The 15153-nt window shown below is 37.5% G+C and overlaps 1 protein-coding gene across 1 annotated transcript in view; it reads left to right on the forward strand.

Annotated features, from left to right (window-relative positions):
* Positions 1-15153, forward strand: part of RELN (reelin) — a 549751-nt gene that overhangs the window by 427857 nt on the left and 106741 nt on the right. The window contains exons 26-29 of the mRNA XM_070369659.1: positions 1029-1200; positions 1673-1873; positions 7020-7252; positions 14829-14986. Of these exons, the coding sequence (XP_070225760.1) occupies positions 1029-1200; positions 1673-1873; positions 7020-7252; positions 14829-14986 (764 nt within the window). The remainder of the gene's footprint in view (positions 1-1028; positions 1201-1672; positions 1874-7019; positions 7253-14828; positions 14987-15153) is intronic.

Here is a 15153-nt window from a genome sequence, read left to right on the forward strand (position 1 = left end):
AAAATAGGTAAAAGGAATGAATAGATGTTACAAAACAAGAAAGACATATGTTTAATAAAATACAATTAATATCCAACCTCTCTGGTAATAAAAAATGATACCATTTTTCAACAGTCAGCTGGTCATTTTTTAATAACACAAAATGCTCTTTCCACATGGAGCAGCAAGACAGGTGCTCTCATGTCATCCTGCATGCCATTATTCCGGGAAAGAATTTTGGAAAAATCCTTTGGATTTTTGGAAAAATCAAGAGCCTTAAACATGACCATTTTATTTGGCCTGGTAATTCCATTTTGAAGAATCTTCCCTAAAGAAATAAACTGAGGTGTACATAAAACTATATGCATAGACTTTCATCACAGAATTATTTATAAGGAAAGATGAAATAAATAGTAGCACATCTGTATGATGAAAAATTATATAAATGGTAAAATGATCTTAAATAAGTTTACTGACATGAGGATGTGCTTATGATATAATGTTCATTTTTAAACTGTAAGATACAAAATTATACATATAATCTCACCTGTGTATAAGAGTACATGCTTTAATGTTATACAGCAAACTGTTAGCAGAGGCCATTCTCATGTGGTAGATTATCAGTGATTTATGTTTCATTTTTACTGGTTATTTATATTTTTCCTTAATAAAGTAAGAACTGTTTTGAAAAAAAATTAATGCTATTTTAATGCAATAATATGCAAGGGAGCAGTTCTTTCTAAGAATTTCTTTAGAAATGTTATGACCATTGTCTTGGTAGTCAAAAGACATTGTTCAGTTAATCAAACTCAGTTGAAATATCTGCCTCCAAAAGATACCATAACAAATGGAGAAACTAGGACCAAGACTAAACTTGCTTACAACTTTAAACCTCTTGTCTAATTTGTCTAAACTTAGAAACTTCTCAAAAATACCAAGAGATCAAGCAAAACTAAACTTTCTCTTGTTGCTACTAGTGTTATTTTAACAGCTGCTAAGAAAAACAGAGTTTTTCCTTTCCTGGCACTAAATGATTTGCTTTTATGCAGGTTTGTCTATCTTGAGCTACCAGCTGCTGCCAAGACCCCCTGCACCAGGTTCCGCTGGTGGCAGCCTGTGTTTTCAGGGGAAGACTATGACCAGTGGGCAGTTGACGACATCATCATTCTGTCTGAGAAACAAAAACAGATCATCCCAGTTGTCAATCCAACTTTACCTCAGGTATTTCTCATTATGTCTAAACTCCAGGATGACATAGAATTGTAAAAGAGGATGGGATTACTGACTCCTCCAAGGATTTAGTGCTTGACACTTGAACATGTAGTTTGGTTTTATGTGTTTGCACTAATATTTTTTTACCTCTCTATGCTACTCTTTCACAGATTATTTAGATGTTAAAAAATGTAAAAAAAAAAAAAAAAGACTAGAAAGTTTGGCCAATTCATTAAGCGTGATTATTAGTTTGTTTATAAAATAATTAGATATATAGTGGCAAAATACTTTCAGTTGTTAAATAATCAGGAGAAAAACTTCATGGCAGTTTAAAAAACAGTTTGAGAGTCTGATTTATTTTCTTAGAAACACAAATGATACATGGTAATACACATAGTAGCATGTCATGAACTGAAAATTCCTTTCTTCTTTTCAAAGCTATCAAATTGCCTTTCTGTGTTGTTTGTATTGTTTCTATTAGAACTTTTATGAGAAACCAGCTTTTGATTACCCTATGAATCAAATGAGTGTGTGGTTGATGTTAGCTAATGAAGGAATGGTTAAAAATGAAACTTTCTGCTCTGCCACGCCATCAGCCATGGTGTTTGGAAAATCAGATGGGGACCGATTTGCAGTAACTCGAGATTTGACTCTGAAGCCTGGATATGTGCTGCAATTCAAGGTATTTATGCATAAACTTCTTGCAGATTAAGGAGTAACCATCTTCCAGATTTGTAAATGAAATTCACAAAGAACACAAAATGTTCATATTTCTGTTAGTGAAGGGACTCATCTGAACAAACAGTTTCCAACAGTCTTGGAATGGCAAAACTTTTTAGCTCTACCCATAAGGATAACAGCTTGTCAGTTTTTAGTGAGCCCCAGAAGTGGCTGTGTCACTGTGTTTCTTTAAGTGCTCGTGGAATTCGATCAGAATTAAAAAGAAAGATTACTTTGAGGACTTCAATCTGATTGTGACTTAATGAATCCCATGCTTTTGGATGGTAATGGATGCGTTCTCCTTTTCAGCTAACTAGTACTTTTTAAATTTGCGAGTAATTTTATGTTTTTACTATGGGGTTTTCAAATAATTTCTTTTCCTTTGATTCAATATATTTTTACTTTAATTATCATTGTTCTCTTAAAAGCTGCTTATTTTTCAGTGCTGTGATAACATGTCAACATGGATAGCAAGTATTTACTTTGACAAGCTCTTTTTTCAAAACCCTAATCAAAATTTCATTGTGTTTATAATAAAATCCCATTGGTGAATTCTGGGGTCGAGAGTAATGCATTTTTAATGATCCAGCACAACTACATGGTCCTTACATAACGGCAGGATGCAGATGTTAAATAATTTACAAATGGAATTATTAAAGAGATCAGATGTTTATGGGAAGCTCTTCAAATATAATTTCCAGAGGTCTGTAAACAAGGCAGTGAGTCATAAATAAGATGATTAGTGAAATGTTATTCTTCTCTGTTTAGATTTTGATGCTAAATTGCCATGGAAAACCATTAATAATGGTGTACAACTATATTACTTTGTTGGTACTGCCTAAAATGGAAGTAGAATAACAGCAATAGCAATACATTGTCAGAATAGTATGCTGTTTCTCATCTGGCACTTTTTCTAATTAATTAGCCACAAAATCATGATAGTGTAGGTGTTGAACTCTGCGAGGTGGTATTCTAAAGTTTAAAAATCTAAATAGAGAAAATATTATTAAATGTTTCAAAACATAATGCAAAATGCCTAAGAAAAGTCTCAATTCTACAATCACACCAGAAATTGTTGTTTTATAGCTATCAGTTGGTAATAGGCAGGTAATATGAGTCATTTAGGAATTGTTAATGTATATTTGGAATCTGTAATAAGAACTTGATGTTATTTGTCCAAAAAAGGTACAGTGCTGGTTAAGTTTTGATGACTGCCTGCCTTGTGTCAACACTAAGTGCTAGGAATACAGAGATGAGAAATGTAGCCAAGCCCTCAAGAAACTAGCAAGTGAGCCAGAAAAGTGAACAGTTGCAGTAGAATCACTGATGCTGTGGGAGTACCTGACATGGTTCCTGGCATATGCCAGGTACTCCAAAATTATCTATTAGTTAAATGGATAGATGGATGGATGAGTTAAAATAGGAAGTTTCTGGAAATACAGAGACTTAGCAGACTGCAAAATGGAGGAGGTGGGAAATTTCAGCTAGAACAGAGTGTGCAACTATGTGAAAATACAGGAAAGTGCAAATGAGAATGGAAATGTTGGAAATTTGAGTTTAGAGCCAAGATAAGGTTGATTCTAATGAGCTTTATGTGATGCACTAAGTCACTGAGATATTAATCCAAGAGCAATGAGTCATGGAAGATGTTTAACCTATTGAATGTGAGAATCAGACCTGTGTTTTAGAAGGATCATTCTATTGACTTAACAGGAGGAAAAACTATTTATAAAACCTTTACTGTGTTCCAGGCTTCTTTTTAGGCTATGAAAATAGCTAGGAATAGAGACAAAGAAAGAACAAAAGAGAACAGATAGAACAAAAAGGACAAATGCCTTGAAGTAGGAGTGTGCTTGGAAAAGTTCAAGAAACCACAAGGACACCACTGTGACTAAAGCAAAGTGAGGAAGGGGAGACTGGTAGGGAAAAAAAAAGATCAGACTTTGACTTTTGCTCTACATAAAATGGGCTTCCCTGGTGACTCAGATAATAAAGAATCTGCCTACAATGCAGGAAACTTGGGTTTCATCCCTGGTTCGGGAAGAGCCCCTGGAAAAGGGAATGGCTACCTGCTCCAGTATTCTTGCCTGGAGAATTCCATGGACAGAGGAGCCTGGTATGTTACAGTCCATAGGGTCAGATATGACTGAGCAACTAACACTGTACCTACACTACATAATACATAAAATAGCTAGCAGAAGAGTGACATACTTTGACTTAGACATTTAAAAAATCACACAGGTAACTGAGTTGGGAGTACACTGGCAGAGTCAAAGGCAGAGATAAAAAGATTGCCAGGCAATTATTTCAGTGATCCAAGTAATAGATAATGGGAACTTGGACCTGTGAGACAGTGGAAGAGGCAGAGAGATGTGTTCAGATTGCTGAGTGTATTTTGAGTAAAGTGACAATGCTAGAGAAGTCATCAAAGAAAGAAATGAGGAGGCCAGACTAAGGCATAGCCTGGGACTATAAGTAGATGTTCTGAAAGATGTTAAAGGTGCAGTCAACAGGTTTGGGTAACCTATTGGGTGATAGAATGAATTCTAGAATGATTCCCACATTTCTGGCTCAAGTCACTGAAATCAGAAATTCAGGAATAGGAAGATTTGTTTTAGGGTGGTGGAGGATGAGAAGACTTGGACCTGTGGATTTAGGGATGCCTGTGGATTGCTAAGGGTTTCCCAGGTGGTTCAGTGGTAAAAGAATCCACCTGCCAAGACAGGAGATGCAGATTCGATCCCTGGGTCAGAAGGTCCCCTGGAGGAGGAGATGGCAACCCGTTCCAGCATTTTTGCCTGGGAAATCCCATGGACAGTGGAGCCTGGCAAGCTACAGTCCATGGGGTTGCAAAGAGTCAAACGTGACTGAGCACACATGCTCATGGATTGCTGAAATACAAACACACAAGAAGCAGTTATGTACATTGTTCAGAGAGCCTGAGAGTATCTGGGAGTCATAAGGATTTAGAAGGAATCTGAAATTATGATTGTGAATGAGATTAGCGAGCTTGTATGGAGTAAAAAGGTAAGAAAGCCAAGAATTGAATTCTAGAAAACATCAGCAGTTAAGAAGCAGGCTAAATGGTCCATAACGAATAAAATCACAAACTTGTCACAGAACTGAAAGCTCCATTGACTTACCTACTTTTGCCATAAATCTAAGACAGAAAGCTAACTATGTGTGCCCAGTGTGACTCCTCTCACCACAGGCCAGCCAAAGGCTATGCTAACTAAGTAATATAATAAAAGCGTTTGTGTTACAAGAGGTGATCTTGCATCTTAGAGGGTCAGGTCTTTGTTTTCTTGACATTTAACTATGTAAACTTGGATAAATGAATCACAGTAGAATTGCCACTAGCCATATTATAAATCCTTCTGAGAGATGCTTTCTAGCTCTGAGCATGGAATTAAGGAATATATGTGTTCTTCCCATTTTTGACAGACTGACTCAAGCTACTTTACAATCACAAGGAGGAGCTGGTTGACCTCTTGAGCTCTGACCCAATTTTATTTGCCTAGGGACCTATCTTTCCTTCATCCTTTATTTTTTGGTCATGTTTATGTTCTCTTGCGTTCTTCAATTTTTTCTATAAAATTTGACTATTCTTAGTTATAAAGCCTTATACAATCCTATGATGGCGCCAACCAACAAATGAAATAACATATGAATAGATCATGTGATCTAAGACAGCATGTGATTAAATTTCAGGAAGAGTTTCACATTTACAACTTTTAAAAAAATATAAACTAAAACAGTAATACAATCATTTATATATTTATTAATTTAGAAAGAAACTGTCAAAGCTTTAGTAGCATTCAGTGCTGTGTAAAACTGATTCATTTGAATCTAAGTGATTAAAAATGAACACATATAAATAGGAAATTCACAGTTTCTACATTTTGATTCAGTAGTACTACTCCTAGATATTGGTATGCTTCCTTATAAAGATTAGAAGAGAAAACAGAAAAAAATGGTTGTTCTAGGGGCTTCCCTGGTGGCTCAAGTGGTAAAGAATCTGCCTGCCAATTCTGGAGAAGGAAGTGGCAACTCACTCCAGTATTCTTGCCTGGGGAATTCCATGGACAGAGAAGCCTGGGGGGCTACAGTCCATGGAGTCGCAAAGAGCTGGATACAACCGAGTGACTAACATACACACACACCAGTGTAGGAGACACAGGTTCAATCCCTGATCCAGGAAGATCCACATGCCTCGGAGCAATTAATCCTGTGCAACAAAACTATTTAGCCTATGCTCTAGAGCCCAGAAGCCACAACTACTGAGCCCACATGTTACAACTACTGAAGCCTCCCTCCAGCCCATAGTCTGTGCTCCACAGTAAGAGAAGCCACTTCAGTGAGAAACCTGGGCACCATAACTAGAGAGAAACCCCTGCTCACCACAACTAGAGAAAAGCCCATGCAGCAACAAAGACCCAGCACAACCAAAAATAAATAAATTTATTTTTTTAATGGTTGTGCTATAGCATTGTGATATAGGTTGCATTTTTTACAATTTTTTGAATATTTTTAATCCTGTAATGACAATCATCTCCACAAGTGCATAGAAGAGCAATGGTTTATTTCTGGATTATGTTGCTTATTCAATGCTGTGACAGAAACTTAATTCTTTCATATAAGTTGACAGTGATTTCTTACTGAGCTTTTGTAAGAAAACAGAATAAAGATGCCTATCCCCCTAAAGCAGAGGACAGCTTCAGTGACCTTCATGTTCTAAAGAGCACAGCTCTCTATCATCTGCTTCCCTCTGTTTGTATCCTCAGTCTGGGAAAGGAAAAGAACACAGTTTCTTGACTTCTCATCTTTTGTCCAAGACTCTGATCACATCTGTGCTCTCTCTTCTCTCCTGTAATCTCAAGAAGTCCACAAAATGGGAAGCTGGTCCTGCTTTCTATTGAAAAGCCCCTATTGCTTTTACAGAGATTTCCAGACACTATGAAAAGATCTTGGTTGGAATTGAGCTGCATGTCTTATCATTGTAAATTTGTGCAAACTCAGTAGAAAGAAGCCTGACTGCTCTAGCACCTAATTTGTTAAGTGATGTCTTGAAACCAAAACCTGTGTAATTCTGTCTTTCTTTTTAACAGCTTAACATTGGGTGTGCCAATCAATTCAGCAGTGCTGCCCCAGTTCTTCTTCAGTACTCTCATGATGCTGGAATGTCCTGGTTTCTGGTGAAAGAAGGCTGTTACCCAGCTTCTGCAGGCAAGGGATGTGAAGGAAACTCCAGAGAACTGAGTGAACCCACCATGTATCACACGGGGGACTTTGAAGAATGGACAAGAATCACCATTGTTATTCCAAGGTCTCTTGCATCCAGGTAAAGTGCCCATTCTTACCATGTGCCATAGTTGCCATTTCTAAGGAGCATATATTTATCTCAATACCTTCATTTCATATATCTCAATAACCTAAAAGAATTCATAACCTCTAGCAGTATCTATCCAAGTAATGACTCTTGAGAAAATGACACACACATTTGTGAAACAGTTTATTCACTTACTCATCCATTCATTCATTCAACAAATACTTATTGAGCCACCTACCTGTGCCAAGTTCTTCCTGGGCACTGGGATTACAGCATTAACCAGAAGATGTTTAAAAGCTAAGTGAGTTATAAAGCATTATTGTAACAGACTTTCACTATGTGGTGATTTTTTTCTAACTTAATGCCTCCTTGAATAGACAATTTGAGATATCTCATCATTAAGATACATATTAATACAATAGAGAAAAAGATTTTAAATCAATTGACAGAAGCATGAGCTAAATGGATTAAGAACTTGAAGCAAATTAGTTTTTGTAATAAATCAACAAGTTTAACTCTTAGCTTCCTGGCAGCTAGGACAAAGTGTGAGAGGTCAGGAGATAGGGTCATTTGGTTCTCATTGTTGAATAAGATAAAAGAAAATATATACATTCTGATAAAAAAAATTAAGTGTACTTTTTTCTAAAATACATTTGTAGTGCCTATATGTATCTTTGTGTTGGGTGGAGTAGGTAACATCAAGATCAGTGTTTTAACTATATTTTTTTCATAAGATAAAAGAAGCATTCAAGTGGACACTTTTTAATTGAATCCTAGAACATAATATTCAATTGTGACTCAGTCAAAGCATTTCTGTGCAGACCTGAGATGATATAATAGGTCTATTTGTACTGCTGGTGATGTAATTTAATATAGAGGTTGCTGCTGCTGCTGCTAAGTCGCTTCAGTCGTGTCCAACTCTGTGCGACCCCATAGACGGCAGCCCACCAGGCTTCCCCGTTCCTGGGATTCTCCAGGCAAGAATACTGGAGTGGGTTGCCATTTCCTTCTCCAGTGCATGAAAGTGAAAAGTGAAAGTGAAGTCGCTCAGTTGTGTCCAACTCTTAGTGAGCTACTCAGTAATGCCATTCAACATTATTTCCAGCCTTACTTTCTTCCTAGAATATGGTGGGACTCTTTAAAGTTAGGCATTGCCTAATGAAATGTGAGTGGAAATTAAACATATGACTTTGAGTCCATGTGCGTTTTGCCATCATATCTGTTTCATGAAAGCACCTTTTGTGATGAAGCTTACATCAGTCTGGGTCCTTGCATTTCTGCAATCAGCAGACTTTCTTACAACCTGTACTGGACATATAGCATAAGCCAGAAATAAACTTTTGTTGGGTTAACCCACTGAGACTGGGGGCTGCATGTTACATCAGCATAACATATCTCATCCTGACTGACAGAATGATAAAAGCTAAGAACCTATGGGGGTGGTTTATCTATAATGTTTGTAGAGACCATTCTGTATATAATCTTTCACCTAATTGATCACCAGATTTATATCTAGCTGGATATCCTGGTTGTGTTCTCTTCCTTCCTTGTTAATTAGTTATGCATACCTTCAAAAACTGCACCATAGATTTTGGTATACAGACTTCTCAGATAGGTAAGAAACTTGTATGGTCAGGATATATAAGTTTCTGTGGTAATCTACTAAACTTTGGAGCATAATCTTTAAATGCCAACTATTCCAAGAAAGAATTCATCAGTCATTGGATCTAAGATCAACTTATAAGTAATTTTTTGTCTTTACATGCCAGTGTACTTTGTTGTGTATCAGAGAGATTCAAATGACTTGGTTTGTGCCAGAGTTGATGAGTTGACCTTCTTTAGTGAAATTTAATAATTTGACTTGCATTCTGCTTTAGTTAGGATACAGGTCTAGCTACTATAAAAGCAAAATAAATCAAATGCTTAACAAGGCTTAAACAAGATAGAAATCCATTCTTTACTGCATAATAGTCCAAAGGTGAGCAGTTCAGAAATGACAGGATATCTCTGCCATTCTGAACACACAACTTCTATCTCTGGATCCAAGGCAGCTATTCCAGACCTTGTTATACCTCTCAACCAGTGGAAGGAAAATGATCAGGAATGCATAGGTGCATTACTTTTTTTATATATAAATTTATTTATTCTAATTGGAGGATAATTACAATATTGTATTGGTTTTCCATTACTTTTTAAAAACTATCATTAGTCCTTTTTCATATCCCTCAGTAGAGCCTAGGATAATATTTGTACAGTTACCTATTGCTGTGCAACATTCCTCTCCAAAACATAGTGGCTTAAGACAGCAGTGGCTTATTATTTCTCATGGTTTTATGGAATTGATTGGGTAGTTCTTCTGCTCATCTCTCCTTTATAGTGTAGCTTTTTTCAGTTGGTAGGTTGATTAGTGTCTGGGATTGGTAGGACCTTTATCTCTATGTGGTTTTCATCCCAGTATCTACCCCAGTATTCATAACAATATCCACAATTGGGTGGTTCCAGTGTTAGAAAAAAACAAAAGTAGAAGCTGCCAGGCTCTATCTTACTGCCACATCCTAGGGGTCAAAGCAAGTCACAAGGCAAGTCTAGATACAGAGAGTGAGAAAACAGACTCCTCTTTTTGATAGAAAGTGCAGAAAAATCTTATAGAAGATATACATAAGTAGGTGTGATCCATGTGAAAGTGAAAGTTATTCAGTTGGGTCCAACTCTTTGTGACCCCATGGACTATACAGCCCATGGAATTCTCTAGGCCAGAATACTGCAGTGGGTAGCCTATCCGTTCTCCAGAAGATCTTCCCAACCCAGGATTCAAACCAGGATCTCCTGCAATGCAGGCGGATTCTTTACCAACTGAGCTACCAGTCATTGTTATAACAACCTAATATAGTTTGTCCTAGCCCTATGATTCATATCTGTTCCCCATGAAAATACACTCACTTTCCTCCCAAGACCCTCAAAGACTTGTCCCATCATAGTATCAGGCTCTAAGTCACTTATCTCATATCAAGGTTCCCTGGATATGACTCACAGATCTAGGAACTGAAAAAAAAAAAAAAAGATTGATCTACCCCACCCCTACCCAACATACAACAATGAGATAAGATAAAAATAATATAATAATAATATATATAACAACATAATAAACACTGCCCACTCAGGAAAATGAAAAGAATGGGAGGCACATAGCAAACACTGGTTCACCAGAATTCTGAAAGCCAACAAGATAGCTGTTACAGCAATGTCCAGGATAAGAAAGTTTGACAGTTCTCCTCCTGGTAAGTAGTTCCCTAATCTTTTGTTCTTCTCAGGTGTTTGTTCTACTCTATAGGCTTCATCCTCTGAGACATTTTTCCTTTTCCATAAGGACATATCTGCCTTTGGAGCTAAATAGCCCTTTCATCCTGCTTATTGCCCATCTCAAACTGGGCATTGTAACATAGCAACCCTTGTAATCCTCACCCCCACCACTGCCCTTCTCTCCCCATGTTTTTCTGAAACTGTTCACTTCAGTTGCTCAGTTGTGTCTGACTCTTTGTGACACCATGGACTGCAGCACGCCAGGCCTCCCTGTCCATCACCAACTCCTAGAGTTTACTCAAACTCATGTCCATTAAGTCAGTGATGCCATCCAACCATCTCATCCTCTGTTATCCCCTTCTCCTCCCATCTTCAGTCTTTCCCAGCATGAGGGTCTTTTCAAATGAGTCAGTTCTTCACATCAGGTGGCCAAAGTATTGGAGTTTCAGCTTCAACATGAGTCTTTCCAATGAACACTCAGGACTGATTTCCTTTAGAATGGACTGGTTGGATCTTCTTGCAGTCCAAGGGACTCTCAAGAGTCTTCTCCAACACCACAGTTCAGAAGCATCAATTTTTCAGTGTTCAGCTTTCTTTATAGTCCAACTCTCATATCCATACATGACTACTGGAAAAAACATAGCCTTGACTAGATGGACCTTTGTTGGCAAATAATGTCTCTGCTTTTTAATATGCTGTCTAGGTTGGTCATAACTTTTCTTTCAAGGAGCAAGTGTCTTTTAATTTCATGGCTGCAGACACCATCTGCAGTGATTTTAGAGCCCAAGAAAATAAAGTCTGTCACAGTTTCCACTGTTTCCCCATATATTTGCCATTAAGTGATGGGACCAGATGTCATGATCTTAGTTTTCTGAATGTTGAGCTTTAAGCCAACTTTTCACTCTCCTCTTTCACCTTCATCAAGAGGCTCTTTAGTTCTTTTTCACTTTCTGCCATAAGGGTGGTGTCATCTGCATATCTGAGGTTATTGATGTTTCTCCTGGCAATCTTGATTCCAGCTTGTGCTTCTTCCAGCCCAGCGTTTCTCATGATGTACTCTGCATATAACTTAAATAAGCAGGGTGACAATATACAGCTTTGACATACTCCCTTCCCAATTTGGAACCAGTCTGTTGTTCCATGTCCAGTTCTAACTGTTGCTTCCTGACCTGCATACATGTTTCTCAAGAGGCAGGTCAGGTGGTCTGGTATTCCCATTTCTTTAAGCATTTTCTATAGTTTGTCATGATCCACACAGTCAAAGGCTTTGGCATAGTCAATAAAGTAGAAATAGATGTTTTTCTGGAACTCTCTTGCTTTTTTGATAATCCAGTGGATGTTGGCAATTTGATCTCTGGTTCCTCTGCCTTTTCTAAATCCAGTTTGAATATCTGGAAGTTCATGGTTCATGTACTGCTGAAGCCTGGCTTGGAGAATATTGAGCGTTACTTTACTGGTGTGTGAGATGAGTGCAATTGTGCAGTAGTTTGAGCATTCTTTGGCATTGCCTTTTTTGGGGATTGGAATGAAAACTAACCTTTTCTTCTGAAACTGTGGCCCAGCCTTATGTTTTCCAAATAGACAAGTGCAACATGTCATGAAGCTGGGGAGCATAAGGGGGTAAATCTTTGCTGCAGTGTCTAGAATACCAGGATATTGGAAGACATCGCTTTAAAAGTAGTCCATAGAATCAGGAGCCAAGGAACACAATGCTGGTGTGATACCCCAAAGCCAGATAATATAGAGTTGAATCTGAAACTGCAGTTTGTTTGATGCTAAGTAGAATCACCCAGTTGGTAAAGCCACATCTGAGAAATAAGAAAAGACTGTCCTTATTATTACAAAATGAGCCAATATTTTGAGGCTTCCAATTTATCAATATTTTCTTAGATCTCAGCTTTTGGAAGACAAAATCTTATTCATTAGGATTTGGCTTCCTGGTTTGTTTGAATACTATCCAACTTGCTCGGGATGGCATTTGTGATGGAGAGCTCTCTACTACAGAATAGTAAATATGTTACTGCTTCAACCCAAGCAAATGAGCTATTATTTGTTTCTTCTGCAGTATGTTAAACTCAGATATCTCCAAATGCAGTGTTGGAAAGCTGAGAATTGTAAGTGAAAATTGTTAAAATTTGGAACTATTTTGCCACAAACCAACATGCTTATTATAATAGTTACTAGAACATTTTTCTTTTACAAATAATTCTAAGCTGATTTTCTCAAAGGAACAGTTTGTGCTCATGTTAATTCTCTTGGTTCTTGCCTACAGAAGAGGAACATTGGTGGTGGTAAATATGTGCTGGTACCTCCCTGCTGACTCTCATCCCGAACCATACAGCCACTCATCCTGCTCTTGGCTCTCTATGCCAAATGCAGAAAGTCAGCATCTCTGGGAAGGGCTAGAAGCTCAGCTGCTTAATATTCTGCCCAGTGTCTCCTCCACCACCACACATCACAAGACAAAGCAGTGCACAGGTGCTTACCTTCCTGGTTTAAGTGGCAGATGCAACACCCCTGTGAAGTGTGGTGGGCTGAAGGACAGGGGTAGAAACTGGTTCTCCAGGTCGCTCAGGCATCCTCTGAACAAAGATGACAATTGGAAAGGGAGTAAAGAGAGAGTGTGTTATCTTCTACTACCTTATCTGGAACATGCAGGATAAAGGGGAATTCTGCTTTCTGAGGGGCAGAAATTATAGATCCATGTTTCTCTGAGTTCTATTATAGAAACTTAAACAGAAAAGGCAAGTGTGACTTTAATTAAAAAAGACTTCTACCAGGGAATCAAAGTGTTTCTTTTTTATTATAGGTGTACAGCCTATCTTTTGGAAGGGGCACAGAGATCTTACCATTTTACTACAAACAATTGGCAAAAGATGCTTTTCACCAATTCCATTTATTTCCTTTGAAAGGAAAAATATCTTCACCGGTTAAATAATATTATGACTCTATTGGGAAGAATTTTCCTAAAGCCCGTGGCTTTACAATTGTACTTTCTTTTTTCTTTTCATTTTTTGGTTTTGCTTTGTTTTGCTAATCTTCAATTCTGTTCTCTTTTGCCTTAATAAATAAGACCAATACATTTTGAGTTAACTTCAAAGGAAATAAAAGATGCATTTACCTTCCTTTTGACACATTGAAAAATGTGTTAAGGCTTGCATTAATAGAAATTAATCACTGAAAAACTTTTTAAACCTAGTAAACAACATTGTTGCCTACGTTTGTAAATGTGCCAAATGTAGATAACTTAAAATAATGAAGAAGAAAGCCAGGGTTATGATTCAGTGTTGCCAAATTACCATAGTTATTTGAAGAGCCAGAAAGAAATGTACTCTGATACTGCTATATTATTTTCATAATAATAGAGGAGAAAAGGAACCATCTTTATCTACAATTATCTTTGATAGTCTTCATTAATCTTTAAGATTCTTTACTCTTCTTTACTTAGAGACTGAATTAACTCAAGAATCTATAAATAATGGCAGCATAATTAATTGGTATTTAGATAATCTAATCTATTGTCCCTCTTTAATGTTAGTAGAATTGAGAAGGAAGAGATGTTTTCTTGTTATGAAGTTATAGATGTAGATGGGTTTCCATGTATTTGAAAGGAAACGAGATGTGTTGAAAGGATTGGAAATATTAGAAAGCAACTGGGAAAAGTTTTAGTTTGGCAGCCTCAAAACTTATGAGGAAAATAGGACTGGGCAGTAGCACAGGCCACTCGTGTTCCAGGGTTTTGAAGCACTGGGACCAGGTCCCTCTTTTGTTTGTTGGCAGTTACCAGTGTTCGTTGGCAGCCCAGCTGGTTGCTAAGTTTGTAGAAAAAGCATCTTGAAGACTTCAAGATGAAAAGTGAAGAAGGCAAGGAAGGCAACAGGTGAGAATAGAGCTGTCAGTACAAACTTGATTCTTTCCTACCAGAATCATGCAAATGGCAGAGCCATAGTCCCCTTATTTGTCCTAACAAAGTACATTCTATTTGATGGTTTCAAAGATTCCCAAATATCCTCTTAAAATATGCAAGAATAAAAAAAGCTATGTTTCTGGCCATCAGAATCTTCTTTATCTGAAATCCTCCTGATATTTAGACATTTATGCTGAAGAAAATATCAAGAAGTTTTGAGAAAGATTTGAGAGAGACACTTTTGAAGGTTAAGTGTCCAATCAAGTGAACGTGACTTCCAAATAAATATGTATCTCTTGAGTTTTTCTGAACTGTTCTGTATTTCAGTGCTTTGGTATGAGATATTGGTACAAGAAACACATGTGCTGTTTTTCCCAACAGTAAGACCAGATTCCGATGGATCCAGGAGAGCAGCTCCCAGAAGAATGTGCCTCCTTTTGCTTTGGATGGCGTATACATATCAGAGCCTTGTCCCAGTTACTGCAGTGGCCATGGGGACTGCGTTTCAGGGGTGTGTTTCTGTGACCTGGGGTACACCGGTAAGGCTGCAGACAAGTCTGATGATCTGTTCGTAAAATATTCATCTCTGAGTACTATATTTCATGTTACTTTTTCCAAGGAAATATATTCTTAAGTATTTATTCTTAAGTCCCAAAATTATAGAAATTTGTAACCTAGGCAAATGAGGCACTGAAATATTTTGTAG

This window comes from Bos mutus, chromosome 4 (assembly GCF_027580195.1).
Source record: "Bos mutus isolate GX-2022 chromosome 4, NWIPB_WYAK_1.1, whole genome shotgun sequence".
NCBI classification, from domain to species: domain Eukaryota; kingdom Metazoa; phylum Chordata; class Mammalia; order Artiodactyla; family Bovidae; genus Bos; species Bos mutus.